The 24,698-nt window shown below is 35.2% G+C and overlaps 2 protein-coding genes across 3 annotated transcripts in view; one reads left to right on the top strand and one right to left on the bottom strand.

The window, feature by feature from the left end:
- Positions 1–91: 91 nt before the first annotated feature.
- Positions 92–24,698, bottom strand: part of LOC113230960 — a 37,170-nt gene continuing 12,563 nt past the window's right edge. The window contains exons 2-7 of one of the 2 annotated variants that reach the window (XM_026465073.1): positions 7,012–7,280; positions 6,083–6,112; positions 4,788–4,998; positions 2,244–2,390; positions 1,761–1,898; positions 92–946 (exon numbers count right to left, since the gene is read on the bottom strand). In XM_026465073.1, coding sequence (XP_026320858.1) covers positions 856–946; positions 1,761–1,898; positions 2,244–2,390; positions 4,788–4,998; positions 6,083–6,112; positions 7,012–7,273 — 879 coding nt within the window. In that variant the 5' untranslated portion in view covers positions 7,274–7,280 and the 3' untranslated portion in view covers positions 92–855. The remainder of the gene's footprint in view (positions 947–1,760; positions 1,899–2,243; positions 2,391–4,787; positions 4,999–6,082; positions 6,113–7,011; positions 7,281–24,698) is intronic. The other variant, XM_026465074.1, reaches the window with a different exon arrangement.
- LOC113230864 lies at positions 7,557–10,832 on the top strand. Its single transcript, XM_026464969.1, has 2 exons — positions 7,557–8,237; positions 8,873–10,832. Exons 1-2 carry the CDS (start codon positions 7,619–7,621, stop codon positions 9,697–9,699), a joined length of 1,446 nt encoding a protein of 481 aa, XP_026320754.1. The 5' UTR covers positions 7,557–7,618; the 3' UTR covers positions 9,700–10,832.

Genomic DNA, 24,698 nt, shown 5'->3' with positions numbered 1-24,698 from the left:
GCGCAATAGTGGTGTGAAACCTACATTCAATTTTAATCTACATTATTTACTTTAAATGATACTAAAGAACATAATTATTTTATATTTGGATGCTATTGTCATGTGTAAAAAAATAATTAAATATTTTTTATACGAGAAAATTGCATTTAAACTAATATTGTAGAAACAAAATTAATGTGGGTTACACCATGGTTACACCACTTAATTGTTGTATTGCGAAATTAACTTATTGTAATAATTGCCCATAATAATGAAGTCTCGTTGACGTAAGTATTACAAGATGGCACTTAATAATTAAAAAATAAATATTTTAAAAAAGGTATACATAATAAAAACTTTGGTCGGACGCTACTCTAAATTTGGAATATTACTGACTCGCACTGTGGCGTGTGAACTCGTATAGGTTTTAGTATGTATTAATAAAGCCCACATCAAAATAGTATTGCCAGAGTCCTGTTGCAAAAAATCCTCGAGCATAGGTTTTTATTCAGTAAAAAATATCTAACAATGCTGAAGTAGGAAAAATATTTAAATGTTATTGATTTTATTGAATTTCACGATGTTTAACCACCGTGATATTCATTAATTATTTGTGAAATAACCACTAGCTTGTTATAATTATCGATTAAAAATCGAACACAAAGAAAAATTCCTTGAACCCGACAGGACTTGAACCTGCGTCCACAGTGTGGCGTACCGTATGGCTCTGTCAACTGAAATTGAACGGTTATTAAAAATATCCAACAGAATAGTTTAACATTCAGGTTAAACGCTGTTTGGGATTTTCCTCAAGAATAGGGAATCTGACAACACTATCTTAAATTAAACATAACTTTGACTCAATAGATGTGCTAACTACATTGCTTTATGTCCTAAATTATCTATTTTATTGATATCAACACTTTCTTGTTCGTCTCGTAGTCTGTGTAGGTCTTCCGCTTCTTTTCTGTGAAAGAATTTAAAAATTACTGAGCTTTTTTCAATTCTTGTTTCACTGTTATTAAACAGCAAAGTTGAATGTTATGTATAATCGATGCCCTAAGATAGGTACCTGACCCTATAACCGTCTATTTGGTTCTGTGTGAAGAAAGGTGTTTAACGAACTTAACCTTTAACCTGTGAGCCGTAAAATTCTCTTTGGTATGACTTCCTTAGACCACCATTACTGAATGACGTTTTAAGAAACTTTATAAGCCATTTTGATCTTTAATTACATTACGTAAATACAAATTACAACCAAAAAGCTGGAATTCCTTTACACTTTTCTGTTGAATGCGTAAAAAAGCTCTCAAAACCAAAAGGTCGGTTAGGGGGCCGAGTATCTTGGGCATCTGTTGAACGCAACCTAAAGTCGAATTTAAGAATAAACCGGAATACCCGTCGATTTTAGTTATCATCATCAACCCGTTTATACATCCCACTGCTGGGCACGTTTCTCCTCTCATACGAGCGGATTTTAGTACAATTATTGTAAATTGCAAGAAAGTATCAATTTTTTTATACATTTTTAAAATCTTAAATGCTGATGGAACTGAGATAAAGCGAAGATGTAATTTTGTTTGGCCCAGCCCGAAAAAACCGTAGATCCCAGGTTGGTCGACCTTATAATGTTTCTTTTAATGAGATTGAGATGATAATTCTATTGCAAGCGACATAGTGCTCAATTTAAATCTTTTGAGGTTGACGTGCTCTTGATCCTGTACAGATGGATTTAGATGTACAGTCCATGACATACATTATTTTAAATAAGTTTAACTTACGAGTACTTATTGGAAGATGGCATAAATATGCTTTTTGGGCAGAGTCTATAATAGGGCCAGCATTCCCCGCCTGTCTCGCCCGCTTTCTGCGCTTCCACATACTCTTGGAGTAGACTCGAGAATGGCGACTTACTCGGGCTAAATTAAAAAGTAATAGAAACATTACAATATTACAAACATTATAATGTAGTAAATCGACTTTCTTTTTTGAAGTAATAAGAACTCAAATCTGAGCTAGCATCCTAAAATACACAAATAACTTGGTAATAATTGAAGTCACTACAAAATTCATCTTTACATCACTAATTGTACTTTATCCGGCAAAAAATATAAACAAAACACAACTTTTATGATTTTACTATACAATTATTTAAAAATCTAAGTCAAGTAAAATATGGCGAAAATTTGTTTTGATTTCAAAGATTAATCAGCTCGTAATAAAGAATAAAAATTTTAAGTCACAATCAGTATTAAGAAACTTACGAAAAGAATAATTTCATCACTTCACCAAAGAATCCGAAGTTGTGAAGTGGATGTGCATGGATTTCGCATATAGTTCTGAGCAAACATTCTCTGCCAGACATGCCTATGCTCTCAAATAAATCCTCCACCATCCCGTATAGAAGAGCCCTGAAATGATATAGAAAGTCAAGCGATATATAATCACCATATAACAAGAATTTTGTTTTTAGATTATCAATGTCATTTTCTAATTGGTTGTAACATAAAAATATGAAAAAAACTTTATTTCCCTGCATGAACTTTGCTTTTCTGGTCAGGACAACGAAATGTTAAAATTTGCGTACCATGAAGGAAACGTACAAATTTTCGGGTTTGACTTATTTATTTAAAAACAAAAAGGGAACATTTCAACAACAACACATGTCAAATCAAATCAATAGTATTTCAACCAAAAATTTACAAATTTATAACAAAGAACCTATAAAAATCTTGTACATTTGCGATATTATGTAAATACTACTATCTTCTTCTTCAAGTGCCTCTCCATTATTGAAGATCGGCAGTCAGTTTTCTATATCTTTGTTTGTCCAGAGCTAGCCTGAACAGTTGTTCCACGGTCTTGATGCCGGTCCACTCCCTGATGTTACGAAGCCATGATATTTTCCTTCTTCCAACCTTCCGCTTCCCAGCTACTTTGCCCGTCATTATAGTGTGCAATAATTGATATTTGTCATGTCGCAGTACATGACCCAAATAGGTAACCTTCCGCAGCTTGCGTACCAACTCCACCTTCTTCACTATACGTTTAAAGACCTCGACATTCTTGACTTTGACCGTCCAATTCTACGATAGCACCACATTTCGAATACCACTATGTAAATAGGCGCCTATGTAAATACCATTGTGACAGCGCTAAAAGCAAAGTTTCAGGGCTACAGCTACTCAGTTCTATATTCTTGCTACTCTATTAAAATAAAAACCAATGCTGCCAAACCTGATTTAAACAGCAGTAGCTCGTTGTGAAAGAGTTCGTCCAGGGAAGTACTGCCACCTTACCTATTTCTGCCGCCAAGCAGTAATGTTAGCATTACTGCGTTCCAGTTTTTGAAGGGTAAGAGTGCTGGTGAAATTACAGGCCCATGGGACTTGTCGACTTATGCCTTAGGGTGACGGGCGGAGTGGCAGTGCCCCTCAGATCTTTGCGATTTAAAGCTCTGAGTGGCACTGCAACTGTTATGGCCAGGCGTGTAGCTTACAATCAGGCGCACGACTCGTTAGTCCCGTCATTTAATATTACAAAAAATAAACATTAAAATACTATCTATACGCCCCTAGAGGCATTACCTAGCAAACATTACACATAATTATATTTTGGGTTCATTTCATTATTTTAACGAAATGGATAAGCACTTAAATTGACCCAAAATGTTGAAACCGCTTATACCATTGCTTCAATCGGTTACAAATACAAAACAAGATTATCATAAACTAAATTATATCATTCGATTACAGAACTACAACTACAATCCAGTACTAACTACATAAGTTTAGGAAACTATGACCAAAACCGTTGAACCGACCAAAATTTGTGACAAAAAGTAGCCCATGTCCTTCTCCTAGGCCCCATTTACCTCTATACTAAAATTCACCAAAATTGGTTAAGTGGTTTAGGCGTGAAAACGTAACAGACAGAGTAACTTTCGCATTTATAACATTAGTTTGGGTTTCATTTTAAGCGTAACATGCTCAACATTTGGACTGTGAGCGGCCGTGGTTCAAACTGCAGTCAATTTACATTTCTGCAACTAAAAATTCAAATCCCAGATTTTGACCGACGTTGTCGTCTTTCCTTCAAGTACCATTCACAGACTGTTCACAACATAATCAAATATGTTTCCTTATAGCGAAGGTGAAAGTTATACCCAATTACTTATGAGTACCTACTGATACTAGCTGCATTCATGCGAACCATTTAGACACGTACGAAGAACGCGACAACTGTCCTGTAGTCATTGGTTGATACTTTATGCATGTCCCAGTTAGAGAAGTCACTCGTATGGTCAAATATATTGGTTATTGTTTCAGTCTCAAAGTAGGCTGTTCGGTCATCATCTTGATGGTAAACTCTTTGGTAGCAGTTTGTTTAGCAGCACTGACCATTATGTGCTGTTAAACAATGCGACAGAAATATTCTAGAAAGATTTATGAACTCAATTTACTGACATTCTGACATATCCTTCTAACCTTAATGCCTATTTAAAATCTAGGTCCTCAATAAACTGAGTAATTTTATTACTCGAAGTTACGTCCATTTATTCTTCACCACAATCGTAAGTCCTTGATTTAGGCACCGCATAAACGTGTCTTTTGTGTTGGATACATGCAAGTGGCAACTAGAAGCGAATAATATTCTATTTTGATACAAATTGCGGTTGCAGCAACCGGCGACAGTGTTGGAAAACCGTTTTACTATGTAGGTTGTCTGTGATTGTTTCGAATTTTGATTTAAGTTTTTAGTGTTCCTTATCACGGCGACTTACAAAGTATTTAACAGCATGAACGTACCTTTCACCTCCATGCAATTTGTTCATTACGAGCTCTTCTATTTCAGGGGGTATTCCTCTTTGCGACCTCTTTCCTCTCCGCCTATCCAGATACTGTCCCACATAGTCAGCCATGATAGAAGCTGCAGCTCTTCCCATAGACCGGCTAAATATAGGCGGCAATTCTCCATAGGGGTTTTCATTATCCGTCAAACCAAGCTTATCGAAGTCAACTGCGGATCATTAATGCTGTGATAAAAATTTAACTTACACAAAATAACTTTTATTATTTATTAACAACACAACTAGTTTTTAAGTTTTTAATTCTACTGTTATTAATTTTATCGGGTTTCTACAGTTTTTCTACTTTAAACTTTACAGTTTCTCTACATAAATTTTGAACGTTTTGAAAATTAATCTGACTACAAAAATTAAAAATACTACAACTACGAATATCATTATTCACAATTGCATTCAATACACAATTTAATTCTACAATCGTTTATTTATTAATATAAAAAACTGTGAAATCCATATTTTATACTATACTTCTATTTACAACGTAAGTAAATAAATAATTTATTTAAATTTTTCGGTTATATTATCACAGCTTTGTTTATCTTCTTCGCAACATAAAAAATATTATATTTAATTTATATAATTATTAATAATGCCTTGATTTGACCCACTGGTTACTCTAATCTAAATAGCATGCTACTTCTATTGAAGCCTCATTAATAATAACAATATTGGCATTAGTTATTGCCTAATGAGTGTGGGTTTTCTTGGTTTCAATCAATTCTGTAAAAACTTAGGGCTCACTCAAAAAAATATCTCTGAATATTTATAAATAATTAAGTATGTTTACTGTTAGGTACCTACATTTTTAAATGGTGAAAAATTTGGATTTTTTTTTAATGAAAAAAGTGATGTGGCACCATTGTGGCACCCTGTGAAGACACCGCAAAGTGATGAGGGCTTACTCATTATAAACTAAATATATTAAATTAATTACATAATAAAGTACATTTTGTCACTGAAAAATTCTTTAATATTATGGAAATTTTTATAGGAAATTTAATAACATTTAATATAGGACAGTTGGAAAAATATTTCGAATTTTAAAAATATTTTTTCTATATGAATAATTTTTTTATGACTAATAACTAGTTATGTTATTTATTATGTAAATCACTATCACTAACATACACAGAAATGTTCAAAACTGAAGGATACACAAGTAACTAAATACAACATAAACAACTCTACATTCACTGCTACTCTAATAAAATCCTACAAAACCTGAAAGTTACTGACTTTTAAACTCCACTTCGTATTTCAGTTTATCTGAAAGCCATCAAGCATAAAAATCAGACATAAAGTCACATGTCGAGTTGCTGGTTTTCGCGATTGTTACACATGGGATATCAAACTATTTTGTCGGATCTAAATTGAGTACCTATATTTGTTTTTTCAAACAAGCCGACGTTTCGGGCCCTTTACAGGTCCCATGGTGAGACCAACCATGTCAGTCAGTCAGCCGGGACCTACTCAACACCTTCGAGACATTGCAATACGTTCGAAACGTCGAGGTAATTAAAATATGTTTTGTACATTATTAAGTCCCTAACTAAATATCAAATAATGTGTGAAAATCGTGAACGTTTAAATCAAAGTAGTGTCATATGAACAATTCATAACCGTGGATGCCCAAGATAAGAAGACATGATAATAATTCTTGATACAATGAGGCTTTCATAGAAGAAAAAATAGTCTAACCTAAATTGCGGCTAAAATTCTAATTAAGCACTTCTTAAGCCTGAAAATACTGACTGTCGCACTCCACTTCGTACGTCAGTTCACCTGCAAGTAAACTTTGTTTTAGAACATCTGACAATAGTCTTAATATATAACCCCCTAAGACCCAGCAAACTACAACGGGAAAAGCGCTAAACGCGCAAAGTACGTTAAAATGTACTAAGTATTATTTATTACATGCTTCAGACCCAATGCAAGCATGTACGAAAAACGTATTTTTTCTAGATACCCTATTATAGAATGTACAGCGCTGGGTGTTTACGTGATCATAGATATAATATTGTCTAGGTTTGAATCACTTTTAAAGTACTTTTGTAGTCAATAAGTAAAATGTTTTTAGTATCTTGAGTATCCACGATTTTCATTTGAGTTGTTTTTCATAATTTGGCAGAGTTTTGGGAAATATTCGTCGAATCTTCAATACTTACTCGTAAAAGGGAAACTGACAGTCATATTAGACAGGAAACCTTTGGGTGGGTGTCTTACGAAAGGCATTGATAGTGATGGCGTGATTGACATGGTAGTTCCTGGTGGCAGAGCAAGACGTCCATCGTTGGTAATCCATAAAATTCTTTTCTGTCTAGAATGAGGTATATTTTCCTTGGCCAATCGGTCCTGGACGTTCGGCGAAGCTATTGGCAGTAAAGCAGCTAAGGCTATGCTGAGTAACATGCGCGGCACGGGTTCCATTGCCAATCTGTAAATCAAAACCAAATATAATCTCACAAATAAAACTACTAAATTGACTTCTTCTACCATAACTACGAAATTAAAAAGTTCTATGTTAATGAGACTTGAGTACTGTAGAATTTTAAAATTTTATTTTGAGATTCATATACGAAAAGATTTTTTTATTCTGATTTATATGTAACTGGCTAACTGTGTTTGCTACTGGCTGGGAATTAAAAAAGAAAGAATCTTTTATTTTTTTCTTATTGTGTAATTTGTCAATATGACATTTCATTTCTCGGCTACTTACGAGTGTATTTTGTATTAATTTTAAGAAGAGATTTGTGTTCATTAAGTATTTTTTTAATGTGTGATGAACTTCGTCATCACATTAAGATGGAATTCGTAAGCTGTAATAATTTTAGAATAAGGGGCGATACGATCCCAAACCTTAACATTGAAGAGTTCATAAAGTCAATTGAGAATCAATACGATATTGACATGACTTCACCTGAATGGAGACGTGCTATCACTCGTATTCAAGCAGCATTAATTGATTATATACATCGAATAAAAGACCATAAACTTCGAAAAGCTCTCATCTTAGAACAATTGCAAAAAGAATTTACGTACATAAATCCTTTCTATTTAGCAGATGTAAAGGCTAGAACAGCTAGAAAATGGGAACGTTTAAAAACACGAAGCGTAATTAAACTTGATCCAATAGTACCAGAAAGTATTAAAAGTTTTTCTACCAAAAGTATGGAACGTTTAAAAACTCGAAGCGTAATTAAACTTGATCCAATAGTACAAGAAAATATTAAAAGTTTTTCTAGCAAAGGTATTGATCCAGAAATTAAAGAGGAAGAAGTTTCAGAAATGATCATTCCAGAAACGATCAGTCCAGAAATGATAATTCCAGAAATGACGATTGATGATGTCAATGATAATGATATGAAAGAAAAAGTAGATACATTTCTACCTCGTATGAATACTATGTCGTTTCAAACTAGTAACAGTGAGATATCACCTGTTGGATCTGAAACTTATAAGCTCACAACAGGAAATTCTTTATATCGACGAATTTCTCAACAATTATTAAATAAAAGTATCATAAAGCATTCGCCAAAAACTATTGAAATTGATTCGTCGCAAGAACTCACTATAGAATTAAAATTCAAAAATTGTGCTAACCGCATAGTATTGATTAAATATCATTCAGTAATCGATATACCTAAGCTCAAAAGTATTTCAGTGTTACCTATTACTGCAGTTAAATTAGTCCCAGGCATAACGTATACTTTCAAATTAACAATTAAACCAATTAAGGATCATAATTTTGCATCAAAAATTAAATTTAATGTAAAATATCCTGCTGCCTCCATGACGCCATCCGATTCATACTACAAATACTACGTACCGATAATGAGCCTACCGTACAAAAAACTTGAATACAGATCAGTAACCGCTCCTGAAACGATAGTAATACCACCAATTTATCCATGGCTAGTAAAGAATAAATCTAAAGTTTACGAATATCCATTTGCCACTTTGGACTTGAGTGTCGACACCAAAGACACCCATTCTTATTATGTGCGCATAGTAAAGCGCGTCTCTGATGTACCGATAACACAAACGTATCAAATGAAATTAGTACAACACTGAGTGTAATGCAAACAAATGCATCAAATAAAATTAATACAACAGCACCGAGTGTACTACAAACAAATACATCATATGAAATTAACATAACAACATCGAAAAGCATAACCAATACAACTACTTCGAATTCAAGTATTCGAAATGAAGTGTTACAATTAATTGTTAAAATTGTGGAGCGCGCAATGGATGTATTTGTTTTTGACAGAACCTATTTGTCCTTAAAATCCGGTGAGACCAAATTTGTACGTATTTATTTCGTACAAGTACTCCATATAGGCTGTCACAATTGCTATTACGATTTTGAGTTTTACGACTCTCAATCTAACGAGTTGCTATTCAAGAAAACTACAAGAGTATTTGCCGATGTTATGCCCCACCCTATACAAGTAAAACCAGACGCTTTAAATATGACAGATACGCCGATAATATTTGGACAATGCAGAAATTCTTTCGTGATTACGAACACTCATTGCAAGTATCCTGTCAGTATAAGGATTGTAACGAGTACTAAAATGAAAAAGTTAATAAAAATAGTACCTATGGAAACGGTGATTTTACAAAAAAGAAGCACAAAGTTTGTAGTAAAACTTTGCACAAGAAATAGGGACCCGGTGGTAGTAAAATTAGATGAAGATAAATGTTTTAATGAAGATAGTTTGTTCGTGCAGTTTACGTTAAAAATTTTAATAAGTAGCTATGTCAGTGCTTTTAAAAACATAACACCAATATTTTACAATATAATTGCTCCTTGTATACATGAATATGAATATGTTTATGGAAAGTAATACTCCGAGGCAACTCTAAACCATTACAGTGAATAGGCAAATCAAATCGTAATGATTCAAATTGTCAAAGCACAATGATTGTTTTAAAAGTAATTATTGTATATAAGAACATTAAGCATCATTTAATGCTGATGTTTTTTACACGTAAAGAACTAAAATATGGCAAGGACATCAGGCTTTTCCCCGCGGACTATTTGTACCATTAGCCCGTACAATTGATAGCACAACTGTATAGGACGCCACATTTAACTATTTTGTTCACGATCAGTTCTAAACCCACTATTTTTGATGTCAATTCTCAAAGCTATGAGTTTGAAACTCAGTTTTCATCAATAAGGCAACCACACAAACCAAATAAAAATTTTAATGTGTAAAAAGCTCTATCATATAATAAATAAAAGAATAAAGATAATGAGCTTAAGCCTTAAGCACTTGAGCTTGTGGGCGCACATCACAAGTTTCGACCACATTTAGAATATAAAGAAAAATAGCAATATTTTCGAAAAAACCTCACGAGTTTCGCACAAGTGAAGCTCTAGGTTAAAAAAACCGTTTAAATTCCATACAAAGATCTGTAATAAGAACATAGAGAAATTCGTAAAATTTGCTGACTCTGTCTGTAGCTTAGTTGATAAGAGACGTGGCCCCGATATGACAAGAGATGCTTGTTCGAGTCCAGTCAGATTGAAGGATTTTTTCTTTATGTTAATCGAGCTTTTTTATCTATAATAATCAATGGTCGGAAAAAGGTGTTCCACATACATAGATTCATGTATAAATATAGCTCAAGGAGTGATATAGAATTGTTAAAATCACCAAATTTTAATTCATTACTTTTTCGAATTCCGGATACAAATTACTCACTTAGTAGTTTTGTCCAACGATGTTGGACGACGATATTGTAAGTCATAGTTGGGATTTACAGCAATTGATGTCAAAAAAATGCAGTATATAACTGACTTTTCATTACAATAAACCTATGTGGCGAAAGAAATACGTATGGTCTTACTGCTACTAAAATGATGAGAATGACGAAGACGCTAATAATGCTGATGCAGCTGATGTTTATAAATAATGCTAATGGTGCTGGTGGTGCTAATGATTCTGATCGCGCGGGTGGTGCTGATGATGCTACACATGTATCTATAGATTTGGAACACCTTTTTCCGACCTATGATAATGATATCTAAATTCTTACTGTTTTTGTAATTAATTCCTATAATTACTTCTAATTAGTTTGTTGTTTTGCGTGTTAAATAAAGCCGATTTTATTTAATTTATTTTTAACTATGCCAACATTAGTGACGTTCACCGAAATCTCACCATGTGTTCTAACAAAATAGGAGAAAAAGAATTTTAAAGGATTATATCTACTTGCAATTAGCCATGGTAGCCTAACTAAAGTTTTGACATACGCCCTCTCAAGCAGAGGCGTGTTCAAATCTAGGCACGCACCTGAGTTTGTTAGACTTTATATGCAAAAAAATTTATTTAGAAATTTATCATGAGCTTTTTGGTAAAGGAAAACATCATGATGAAACCTGCAATTCGAAGAAGGTTCACAACCTTCGGAAAACGTGTGGAGACCCAAACCCGCTTTGGGCCAGCGTGGCGGATTATGGCCTAAACCCTCGCTGAGAGTAGACCCATGTCCAGGAGTGGGACATATGCGTGGGTTGATGATAATGAAATTACTTAAATGTTCGTCAGTCTCCATATTTCCCATTGACTTACAATTATATGGACGTCGGGTCCGCGCTAAAAAGTGTCCGCACTTGTAAGGCGCTAAAATCGTATACAGAGCGCGACAGTCTTCATTTGTTCTACTGACAGCGCGATACTGCGATGACATTACAATTTAAATTTCGAATAGGTTGACTTGGGACATTTTTTTCGTGGTTTTTGTATTAGACCCGTCGTCCATTTATTTGTAAGTCAATGATATTTCCATTATTTTTTTCCACCCTCTAAGGTCTCTAGACTACTTTCAGTATACGTATAATAAAGTTACTCTGTGGTCTTAGAGTGGTTACACACGGCGACTTTAAAACGCGCGATTGCATCGGTACACTTGCAGATTACAGGCGGTTGCATCGATGTAAACGCGCGAAACCATCGATACAAATGCGCGATTGCATCGATCCAGACGCGCGTGTGCGTCGATGCAATTGCTTATAAATCACAAGTGTAGAGATGTAATCGCGCGTTTGTAACAACGGCAGGCTAATTTCAACGGGGCTTGGTAAAATGTCTCACTCAAAAAATTCTAGTAGTCTTTCGAAATATAAACTCATCCGTGTAAGCAGTAAAAAGTTAAGTCGCAATAACAATTGCGGGAACCAATGTGCTCGATTGAGTGTAAATACACAGGAATTTTATGTTGTTTAGATGAGATCTTGTTTGACGTATCATTAAGAGGGTACCCATATAGGAAATTAAACTATTTTTCCGGATTTAATATCCTATGTGTAACAATCGCAAAAACCTAAAAACTCGAAAGGTACCCCATAGCTCTTTGAACTAGACTGGCAAGTATTATCGCCATGTTGGTCATTTCCAACTTCAAAGACCACACTGACTGATTAGTGACTCTTAAATTATCTTCTTCAAGTTGAAAAAAATTCACGAGGCGGCTATTTATGTGCTGGTGATAAGAGTATCCATCATTAACCGACACTTGAATAATTCCAGCAGAACACGAGGCTCCTTTACTTTTCCTAAAATGCCAAGGGTAAGCTGGTGGTATATGTACTATGTTCGAGACATCCACATCCCTTGTTTTAAGACACTCGCTGACTATTGGTACATTAAAACCCTCAGAAGGTCTGTCATATATCCTTGAAAAAAACAATTGACGTAAACACAATTTTTCGCATTTTCAGTTTGAAATATAGATTAAACGTTACAGACATACCGGGATACAATTTATGACTGTAAAAACGTGCAGACACGCCTATGCATCGATGCAATTGCTTATAAATCACAAGTGTAGCGATGTAATCGCGCGATCGTATCGATGCAGTCGAGCTTTTGCATCGCTGGTTAAAGTCGCGCGCGTGTGTAAAGGTAGACTATTAGCGACTGAATCGCGTTTGCATCGCTGTTAAAAGTCACCGTGTGTAACGGCTCTTAGACTAAACGTAGTGTTTACATTCTCTATAAGTCTAAACTATACTTAGAGGATGGAAAAAAAAACTATATGACTTAATCTGTGGAACTTATCAAAGGGTAAACAACAAAATTATTAATAGGTACAAAAATATTTTCACAGTCGTAAATGCATACTTTTAACGAGAACGTTGTGTTGAATTAACGCCTTGGTTTTATAGTTTATTGAGAATATATAAATTTTCGATAAACAAAGCATATAAATATTATCCTCAGCGATAATGGACAAAATAACTAAATGTGAACCCTTATATACTAAACACACTAAGAAATATAAATCTAATGCAAAAGACTTGAAGACTGCATCTGATTGGGAAAAACTTGTAAAACAATTACTTGTTGTCTTTACTGACTATCAACGCAGAAAGGAGAATGCTAATATACGCAAGGACCTCATAATCGCAAAACTTGCCACGGAGTTCTTCAGACCGTCACCCTTCGAACTAACTGATAATTTGGCTCGAACCAAGAAGAAATGGGAAAAACTCAACTTGAAAGCAAAAGAAAGCTCACAAGAAGTAAAACTATCGTTTTCTGAGAATTTATTAATAAAAGTAAAAGGTGAATATGAATTAGAGGATAGTCAAAGTATGATCACAAAAGTAATCCCGGACTGTCGCTGCCAAAGCGGCATATCGCCTCCAGAAAATAGTAGAGTATCTCCGAGTACAACACAAGAATATTTTTACAATCGTAATGAAGATGTAATTGAAACTACTAGCTCTGAAGCACATAAACCTGCATTTATCGTTACCAACAAACATAAATTGATATGTGCAGATTCAAAAGTTAAATTAAATTTTCCACCTACCTTTCCCCGACCTATGAGCTCGAGTACATTCCAAGAAGAATGGTTTACTTGCATTCCTTCTATATCAGTATTCAGTACACCACCTAAACTCAGCATTATGGACGACCACCTAATTGATCAGACTATTAAATTTACTATAACAAATGGCTCAAACGAGTATGTGCACGTAAAGTACATAAATGTGACTGATAAAACTTACTTCTGCTATTGCAAAGTTTCTCCAGATTACAGTCATAAATTGTATCCCGGTATGTCTATAAAGTTTAATCTACATTTCAAGCTGAAAATGCGAAAAATGGTGTTTACATCAATGTTGTTTTTTAAAGTGACATGCAATCGGATATATGACAGACCTTCTGAGGGTTTTAATGTACCAATAGTGAGCGAGTATCTAAAAACTAGGGCTGTAGATGTCTCGAACGTAGTACATATACCACCAATTTACCCTTGGCATTTTAGGAAAAGTAAAAGGGCCTCATGTCCTACTGGAATTATTCAAGTATTGGTTAATGATGGATACTCTTATCACCTGCACATAAATAGCCGCCCCGTGGACTTTTTTCAGCAGGAAGAAGATAATTTGAGAGCCACTAATACGTCAGTACCGTCTTTTAAGTTGGAAATAAAAGACATGGCGATAATTCTTGACAGTCTAGTTCAAAGAGCTATGGGTACCTTCTTTATTAAGACATCATATAAGTACGTTAAAACAAGTTCTAAAAAATATAGAATTCCTGTGTATTTGCACGCAATCGAGCACATTGGTTGTCACAATTGTTATTACGACTTAACTTTTTACGATGCTTACACTGATGAGTTTATATTTCGAAAGACTACTAGAATTTTTGCTGACATTTTGCCAAGCCCCGTTGAGATTAGCCCGCCGTTGTTAGACATGTCTTCTGTTCCTATTAATTACTCATTTGGTGAAGACGTATTCTACATAACCAACCATCACAAACTGTTCCCAGTCTTGGTTAAAATTATACTTTCAAAGAAGATGAAAAGTATCTTTAGAGTAATACCGATGGAAACAGTCATTCCTACCACTACAACAGTGCAATACCAAATAAAGTTTTGTACACTCGATACAATTCGGTCCGATGCCACTAATAGGGTCTATTTTGCATTTGAAATTGCGATGTTTGGTCCCAAGTTTATTTACAAAGGTATGCCACACATATACTACGAAGTAATTGCACCATGTCTCCAATATTATAAACAGATTACACACAGAGCTGACGTACTAAACATTTAGGCACAAGTGAAACGCTACAGATGAATCCTGATCTAATTAATTGATTCAGGCGTTACTTTACGGCATTAATTTGCTATTTCGTGACGCCAGTGACGGTTATCGTGAAGAAAAGCTGCGTCTGTGTTGAATATTTTTTTATGCTATAAACTTTCCCACCCTCCTTCCGAATAAAATAAATAAATAACAAAAAAGTGGAACTGCAGTTGCAAATACCACTATCAAAAATATACCCATGACATCCACAAGAGTTGTTGATTGTTCCACTCTCTGCCGAAGAATTATTATTCGTGACTGTAGTTGAGCTTGTGTCATTTATTTTATTAATTTGATACGGAGAGGGGGAAAATTAACTACATGAAAAAGTATTCAACATAGACGCAGCTTTTTTGCATGATTTAATCCAAGCAAAACCTTGTCTACGTTTAAACGGTCTCGATCTAAGTTTAATACTTACACAACTCAATAATAAATGATTATGTAGCTATTAGCTAACCCAAATCAAAAATATTTAATATTTGATCTCATCAACAGATATAATGACAGAGAAACAAGAATAAATTTGTATATAGATATTGTCGTGCGGTATTGAAGGCGATCATACCTTCGATTTACGATTACGCTGTCTCCATAAAAACAACTCCGAGAAAACAACAATGTTATAATGGGACTCGAGGCCAAGAATAGTTTTTAGATAATCTCAGTACAGAGTACTTAGAAAACCGATCTGAAAACTACGTGGAATTACATCTATTTGCCAAGTTTTATTGAAATCGGTTACCGGAAAGTGCGCAAACCCGGATTCATCCCCTTCGCCACTATACGTAACTTCACACAGGAGATTATAAAAATCGGTTCTCACTACTGAGAATAACGCCTTGAGATAGAGAATAGCAAAATCGACCATTAAAATAATTGCTCCATATAATAAAATTTAGGCGCTATTTATAAAAATGAATCTTCATGCGTGAACAGCCACCCGTAGAGGTGGATGATTTTCTTCAAAATTAAATGGGATCACTATGAAGGTACCCTCTTTCCAACAAAAAAGAGTCATCAAAATCGATTCACAAATGGCGGAGTTATCGCGTAACATACATACAAAAAAACACAATCGAATTGAGAACCTCCTCCTTTATTTGAAGTCGGTTAAAAATAGGCTGGTTTCATACACACTGATAAAAAAAACCCCCAACTATTTATATAAAAACATAACGTGACAGATTACACGACAGAGCTCTCTTATTAAAAACGCCTTTATTATAACCATTCTTTGTATACTGGGTATTTTTCAAATTCGCTGCTTCATAAATGGACATGGCCTGCCTCCTCCTATCAGAGAGGTAGTTTTAGTATCTAAACAATTTATTGTCATTTTAAATGTTTAAAAGAAAGCAACCCCGAGCGCGTTTTGGTAAACCGCAGATTATTGCCAACATATTAGAGCATATTAGATATCAATACAGAGAATGTCTGTGTTAAAATATATTTTGTTTTCAAACGTTCAGCAAAAGACTTACTGAGTATAATATATCCCATTCAATATCGTAACACCCCACATTGTTTCCTGGAGGCTGTTTAAATCATTATAAAAACAAAGTATTTGCAGAGTATTCGCAAATTTAAGAGACATGATTTCATTATATTCGTTTCCTGTAGGTAACACCACTTTAACACTCTTTGAGATGTCCAGATTGACACAAAAAGTTAATACGAAATTGCCTCTATGATCTCTGAACGATACATCGAAATCCATAGCTTAGTCTCGGAGTCATGAACTCTAAAACAATTTTTTATACAGCTTAGACATCGCGTAATTATCACATTGTATGTATGTACAGGTTGCAACAGAAATAAGTGACCATTATCAATTATCTTACTCAGAATAACGAACATTTTTTTTAATTACTTATTTTTCTTTTGTTACCAGGGCTCTTTAGCCATACTTTTATGGTCGCACATTATTATTGTTACACTCTATATATTAGTAAAATAGAGTTCTACTTTATTTATAATTTGTGAATAGTTTTATTTTATGTAGTTTTAATCATCGAGTATAACCAGAAATACAGACGAAACAAAACGTAATGTCATTTAATTTTTTTGAAAACTATTCTGCCAAATCATTACGGTGACAACTGCGCTCCTATTGGCCAGCCCGAATTCCAAACAATTTACCGGTGTCATCAAATTGTTTCACTTCAAATCGACCAGTTTAACTTGAGGTTTGCTATAATATTTTATATTTAATTTTTAAAACCTGGAAATTTTATTTTTAATATAATTTAATATTTATTGTTTTTACTAATTTATTGCTGCATTACGAATTTGTGACATTATGGTGAATGTCACAAATTCATTCAGGTTAATGTTTAGTAACTAAGAAATTAAGCGTGTGTAGGATAATAAAAGAAATCCTACCGTATACTAGTGTGATTGATAATATTTTGTCTATTGAGAGAATAATATTGTGGTCTCAAACATGTACCTCTGGAACTGAACTATAGGTACTATGTATGAGTCGTGTACACTTGCACTAAACGTAAGTATGTCTTAAAGTAATGCTTGGAATGCAAAAAACACTGTGTTAAGAGTGCCTTCTCAATTTAAGCATGGGCGTACTTAAGTTCAGTGCAAGTAGACATTAATCCCTTATTATCATGAATTTGCATATTTGAGTTTTAGTACTATATACTAATTAGTTACCATTTTCAATGAAACTGTTTAGTATAGGACTCCTGTGAAGCGAATTCTGAGAGCCTTAACCTTGGAATAAAACTATGAGGAACGTGTCAAAGTGCCACACAGACGTTGCGCTGCTGAGGCGGCGAAGTAGCCTTTGGCTGGGAGGCGCGCTATAACTGAATTATCACTTGGAACGTGTAAAATTAAAAAGTTTTTATAGTGATATTTTATAAGTTTATAAACGTTTATTATTGTTTACTTGTAATTTGTTTTTGTAATTAGTAACAAATCGTTTATCCGTTTATCGTTTATTGTATACATTTTAATTTAGAGCAAAAAACATTAATTGTAAAAAAGTGAAATTGAGTCAACATTTCAAATAGAACATCTCAGTTCGTACTGTGGGCTTTATGAAGCCCTCGGTGGCCCAACGATTTATACTGAGGGCGCAGGATGAGGAGGTTCGATTTCCGGTAAGATCAATTTGAAAAATGAACTCTTCTGAATTGCTTCTGGTCTGGGTATTTCGGGTAGTGCCCCAGACTGAATTCCGTTGATCTAGTGCTCACACTACAGTTTAGCACATTATGTGCAGCTTTATGATAAACTAGCTGGTGCCCACGACTTCGCCTGCGTAGAATTACTTCAAGTAGCCTACAATACTATACTAATTTTCATAATTCTATTGGTTCTCCATACAAATTTTTATCCCCTATTTTACCTCCATTAAGATTTATTTTTGTTACAAAAAGTAGCTTATGACATAAGCTACTTTTTTTACTCTTCTAGGTCCCATCTATCCGTATACCAAAATTTATCAAAATTGGTTTAGGCGTAAAAACGTAACAGTTACTTACGCGTTTATAATATTAGTTTAGATTAAAAGTAGCAAGTATTGAAGTTTTCCAAGGAATGTAGCAGATGGCAAGGATCAAACCTATTGACCGAGATGCAGAAGTGTTACGGGTCAACAAGTTGATTACCTGAGCCCGCATAATATTCCAGTACAAGAGTACATTGGCTTATACATTGCTCAAATTTTAAGGTTCATCGATTAAAAATATTTACAACGCTCCTTTATTTAAGCTTTTATACTGGTTTTGTGTTTATAAACCAGCAATGTAAGTTCATCAACAACCCTTGACGTGCAATGCAACATCGGTACGAGTGTTCCAGTAAATCGCTAAGCAGGCGGCCCTAACCGGTTTGATGACAATCGATCATAAATCGACGATTTGATGGAATCGGTTACGTTCGGTACGAAGATACCTATTATAAATCATAAGAAAGTACTCAGATTGTGGATGCGCCGCGTTACTCATTGGTGTTAAAGTGTAAATATCGATTTTTCACTGAATTTGAATAAAAAATTTAATTTTCGTTTTATGTTGTGACAATGACAGAACTTTAATGGCAAGCTAAGAAGTGTTTATCGTTTAAATTTTTATATTTCTGAGAACTAAATATGATTGCACCTCATTAATACGCTACCGCAATCTATCGTGTTCGTAGCAGTTCGACAATAACATTTTTTTTTAAATTAAATTAAATACAATACAATTCAATTAAATTGGACTTTATTCATCAAACACTCACAGATATACATAGAAAATCACACAATATTATGTAGTAATACATTATGAGCTATGAGTGATGAAACGGACGAAGCCTGAGCTAGTGCTGTTAAGTCTCCGCCTGTGTTCTCAGTCGGACATAATACCAAGTGACGGGACGAACAAATCGTACGCTTGGTGGTAAGCGACACGCCTATCCATAACAGTTGCACTGCCATTCAAAACTTCAAATCGCAAAGATCTTGTGGGCACTACCACTGCGCCCGTCACCCTGACACATAAGTTGACAAGTCCCATGTGCCTGTAATTTCACCAGCACCCTTACACTTCAAAGCCGAAACATAGTAATGTTGACATTACTGCTTGACGGCAGAAATAGGTGGTAGGACTTACTACCCTGGACAAACTATTTCACAAGGAGCTCTACTGCTACTAGATATCAGCTTTATAATGGTATTTTGCGAAAGAGCCGAAATGCCTATCAACACTATGTAGTATCAGAAAAGACTTTTTTTATTCTTCTACACTCGGCATCACAAAAATCGCACCTCAGTGAAAATAAGTTTCAAGCGTACCTAGCCATTTATACATACATTTAACCTAATTAATATTTATATATAATGAAAGTATGTATAATAAACTCTAACTTAACATTCATTTGGTTTAAAAACTAACATACACGGCGAGTACAGCGGCGTTGCAAAATAAAATTGCCGAACTACTCGTTAGAGGGTACACTAATTGCGCTACTCTACTGGGCTATAAAAGCGCCCGATTTAGGTAAAATGTGAGTCATTCGCTATCCAGAGTTTGAAGACAACACACGTGAACAACTGCTGCCAGAAAAAAACACTTTTAAGATGTATACCACTGCTGATGAAGCCGCTCAAGTGATCGCACTGCTCCAATCAGGAATGCGGCAATGTGATGTTGCTCGACAACTAAACCTAAGCCGTTTTTCTGTTCGGTGAGTATTGCAACGTTTCCAGGAGATTGGCGAACACATCCGAAGACGTGGATCTGGGAGGCAACGTTGTACGTCAGAGCGAGATGATCGCTTCATTGTGTCGACGTCGTTACGCAATCGATTTTCCAATGCTGTTGAGTTACAACAGCAACTCCAATCAACTCGCAGGAGATCTGTAAGCGTCTCCACGATTAGAAGAAGATTACGAGAAAAAAAATCACAGCCTACAGAGCCGCTACAGGTCCAAAACTGACCGCACAGCATCGCAGAGACCGGTTGCAATTTGCCCGCGATCACGTAAATTGGACGCTTGACCAATGGAAGGCTATTCTCTTTTCGGATGAGACAAGAGTATGTCTTTTCTGCAACGACAGGCGTAGAAGAGTATACAGGAGGCAGGGGGAAAGATTCGCACAAGCCTGCATTGAAGAGACAGTAGAATACGGGGGTGGCTCATGCATGTTTTGGGGCGGCATGTCAGTGGAAGGCAAGACGAGCCTTGTGTGCGTCTCCCGGACAGGAGGTGCTCGCGGACAAGGGTCATTGACAGCACCTCGGTACATTACAGACATCTTGGAAGAACATGTGTTACCATATGCTGGTTTTGTTGGAAACGGGTTCACTTTAATGCACGACAACGCCCGCTGTCACACCGCTGTCAGTACTCAAAATTACCTTCAGGAAATTGGGATCCCTGTTATGAGATGGCCGGCGCGAAGTCCTGACCTAAACCCTATCGAGCATCTTTGGGATGAGCTAAAACGACGCGTACGAGCACGTGAACCTGCCCCTACCACCCTTCGAGACCTGGAAGATGCCGTAGTCTCGGAATGGGACAACATTCCCCAAGAAAGCGTCGTTAAGTTGATTAGGTCAATGAAAGAGCGCATGGAAGCGGTAATCAGGGCAAGGGCAAGGGGAGGGAACACTAGCTTTTAAGTTAATTTTAAGTAAGCTTTTTATAAGTTTAAGCATTTTAAAAATTTTGGAATAAAAGTAATTTTTTAGTCTTTCACTTTTTTTATTTTTTTGTCACTTGGTAGTGATACCCACCGTCGCGCCATATCTTTTATCGAACAATATGATAGATTAGCTTTAAAATGATACCTCATGGTAATATTTTTCCCATTGGCAAACAGGGTTAGAAGTATGTTGAAATTTATTACTTGACAGGTGCGATTTTTGTGACGCCGAGTGTATGTGATGGGACGAACAAGTCCTGTGCCTAGTAGAGCTTTAAATCGCGAAGATCTGAGGGACATTGCCTCTGCGCCCGTCACCCTGAAACATAAGTTGACAAGTCCCATGTGCCTGTAATTCCTATAGTTTTACCAGCACCCTTACCCTTCCAAACCGGAATGCAGTAATGTGCTTGGCGGCAGAAATAGGTAAGGTGGCAGTACTTCCCTGCACGAACTCTTTCTCAAGGAGCTACTAAAGTTAGCCTACATATGGTCCCACTGCTGAGCACAGGCCTTCTCTCACAATGAGAGGGCTTCAGCTGCGGTTCCCACGCATGACCAATGCGGATTGGAAACTTCACACACATCATTAAATTGCTTTGCAAATGTGTGCAGGTTTTCTCACGATGTTTTTCTTTAGCGATAAGTGCATGGTAAATTTCAAATTAAATTTCGTACATAAGTTCCGAAAACTCGAAGGTGCAAGCCCAGATTCAAACTCACGACCCTCTATTAGGCCACCACGTCTATACAACTAAATAAAAGTAAATTTAATCAACAATCTTCGTAATCAAGCAAAGACAAAAGCGTTTATAAAAAAAGATATAACTAGCTTTTACCTTCCATCCTCTAAGCTTTTACTGCAAACGAAAGTGTCAAGTACTTTCGTTTCATTTGAAATTGTAATAACAATGATCCTTGCTCCGAGTGTACACAAGCTTTCATAATAACCGTTACTAACCTTTGACAGGTTTGTTCCCATTGTTCAACAATTGGTGGAACCCTTTGAAACGACCGCGAATATTTTATCTTTACAACTTTTGCTAGAATAAAATTTTCCATTAGCACCTTCAGGCAGTATCAGATATTAGCGAAACAGGAACCAACCATAATACCTAAAATTATTTAAAGCGTAGTTCAACGTAGAACAAACCAACTTTCTGTGCGGAAAATTTGTATTGTTCAACATATTTTTCAAGTCACAAAAACATTCTATATTGAAGAGCAGATTTTATTTCGCGATTTGAATGGACCGTTATATTAAAAACTTTTTGGCTTAATGTACTTTAGTTTGGTTTAATTGCAGTGGTCTTTTAAATAGTTTTATACGTATAAGAAATAATGGGACTCGAGGCCAAGAATAGTTTTAGAAAATCGATTTATCTCAAAAACACCTAACTTGTGAGGACGGTGGTTTAAGTTAAGTCAAGTTCTATGTGGATATGACTCCGCCGTTTTACGCGACGATTCCGCCAACGTGGTTTGGAAGACTCAGTGCGATGACGAGATAATTTTTTTTTAATAATATCAAGTGACGAGACGAACGCCAGATGGTAAGCTACACGCCTGCCCATAACAGTTGCATTGCCACTCAGAGCTTTAAACCACAAAGATCTGAGGGGCACTGCCACTGCGCCCGTCACCCTAAATTACATAAATTGGCAAGTCTCATCTGCCTGTAATTCCACCAGTACCCTTACCATTCAAAACCGAACACAGTAATGCTGACATTACTACTTGGCGGCAGAAATAGGTATATGTATGTATTCACAAGGAGCTCTACTGCAAAAAAATTGGCGGTTATTAAAAACTGGTAGAATATCTGGCGCGCAAAGCTGATGAATAGTAATCGGCCCAGTGATCGTGTGATGAGTGATGTGGAGTGTGATTATTTTTAACCAAGGGATTGTCTTATTTACAATCAAACTTTTACAAATATTGAATACTACAACCTTGAAAATAAGTGACAAAAAGGTAATATTTCGATCCCTCGTGCAGTATTCGGGCCTCTTTTGTCAAGAATATATTAATACTTATATATTATTATATATACATATATTATATGTATTTTGCAATATGCAAAAAATTTTATGTAAATTTTTTTTCCCCTTTAATTTTTTTTTATTATGTATTATCTCCTCTATTCTTTATTTAGAGTAAGAATCTTTCGTAACCGTACATTATTATGTAGTTATTTTAGGACATGGAAATTGGAATACAAAATTCATGCAGACGTGATCGGTTACCGGTGTCAAGTTTTCTTGCCGAGATATTGTAAATTCTACATTAAGTATATCTTTTTGTGTTCGACACACATACAACACACGTTGTACACAACCTCATGCTTGTATTAATATGTATTACACGTAACAAAAAAATTATGATGAAATAATCTCCGATGATGCTACCTAATATTTTATAAAATTCTACCCAATTAAATATTGCTTAAAAAGATATTTGTAGATCATTTCATTGATAATTAAAAAATCCAAAACATATGAAAAGTTTAAACATATGCACGTGACTATATTATTAATTAAAACCATTCTATATTTCTCTTTCAACTTCAAGTTATGGCAAGCTGCAAAATCATTGACTGTTATGTGTGATAAATGTAGAGTTGAGGAATGATAAAAAATAAGAAATCCATTGGAGTATCGTAGTCAGTAGCAGAGGTCCTTATGAAAGAGTTCGTACCGAAAAGTACTGCCACCTTGCCTATTTCTGACGCCAAGCGGTAATGTGAGCATTATTGCGTTCCAGTTTGAAGAGTAAGGGTGCTGGGAAAATTACAGGCACACGGGAGTTGTTAACTAATGTCTCATGCATAACTTGTAACATTTTACTTGTTAACAGTACTAAATAGACTAGATATATAAAATAAATAAATAAATAGATAAATCAATAAATAAATAAATAGATATCCGACAAAAGAAAGGTGATCCAAAATTTATTAAAATCGGAAAAATAACAAACCGGAGGCGTAACGACGTCTCATTTTTTCCTGCCAATGTCTTTATTTTGTGTTTTTTTTTCAAGAACATCTTCCTACTAATCAGAAGTACCTAAATTATTCGTAACGAAATTGTAATAGTATAATAAGTTCGCTGATAGGTTACGCCTTGCCTTCTTCTACTACAAATTACCACTACCGTATTCAGCATTGAAGGGTATTCATATCCGCAAAAGACCTTACATCTTACGACCGACTGATGTAGTAAATTTCGTTCAGAACCAAAAAATTACGCAACATACCGAAAGTACTAAAATGTGAGAAATGCTTTATGCCTACTATTTAAAAAACCGTTATATGGCCGTTATACACATCATTGACAGATAAAATGTCCTTCTTTTTGCTTATGCGGTGGCCTTTTTAAATTTTTACCAACATCAACTTTGTAAAAATATATAAAAATCTTAGAAGATAGAAAAAAATAAAGGAAATAAAAATTATGGCGATCGTCGCCAATATCAAGTTACCAATTTCTTATATTAGGTATTCGAATTTTAAACGACACATTTTGATTGGATCTTCTCAATTTAGTTTCAATCGATTTCAATGATATTATTTTTTATT

The sequence above is a fragment of the Hyposmocoma kahamanoa genome, unplaced genomic scaffold (assembly GCF_003589595.1).
Source record: "Hyposmocoma kahamanoa isolate Upper Pololo Valley unplaced genomic scaffold, ASM358959v1 64, whole genome shotgun sequence".
Classification (NCBI taxonomy): Eukaryota; Metazoa; Arthropoda; class Insecta; order Lepidoptera; family Cosmopterigidae; genus Hyposmocoma; species Hyposmocoma kahamanoa.
This window is presented reverse-complemented; position numbering and strand designations above follow the sequence as displayed.

Bases quoted from the DNA above. Each gene is read 5' to 3' on its own strand.
- LOC113230864 (XM_026464969.1), top strand. From the start codon at position 7,619: ATGTGTGATGAACTTCGTCATCACATTAAGATGGAATTCGTAAGCTGT. The intron at 8,238-8,872 runs GTATGAATACTA...CGCGTCTCTGAT, and splicing joins AGTAGATACATTTCTACCTC to GTACCGATAACACAAACGTA.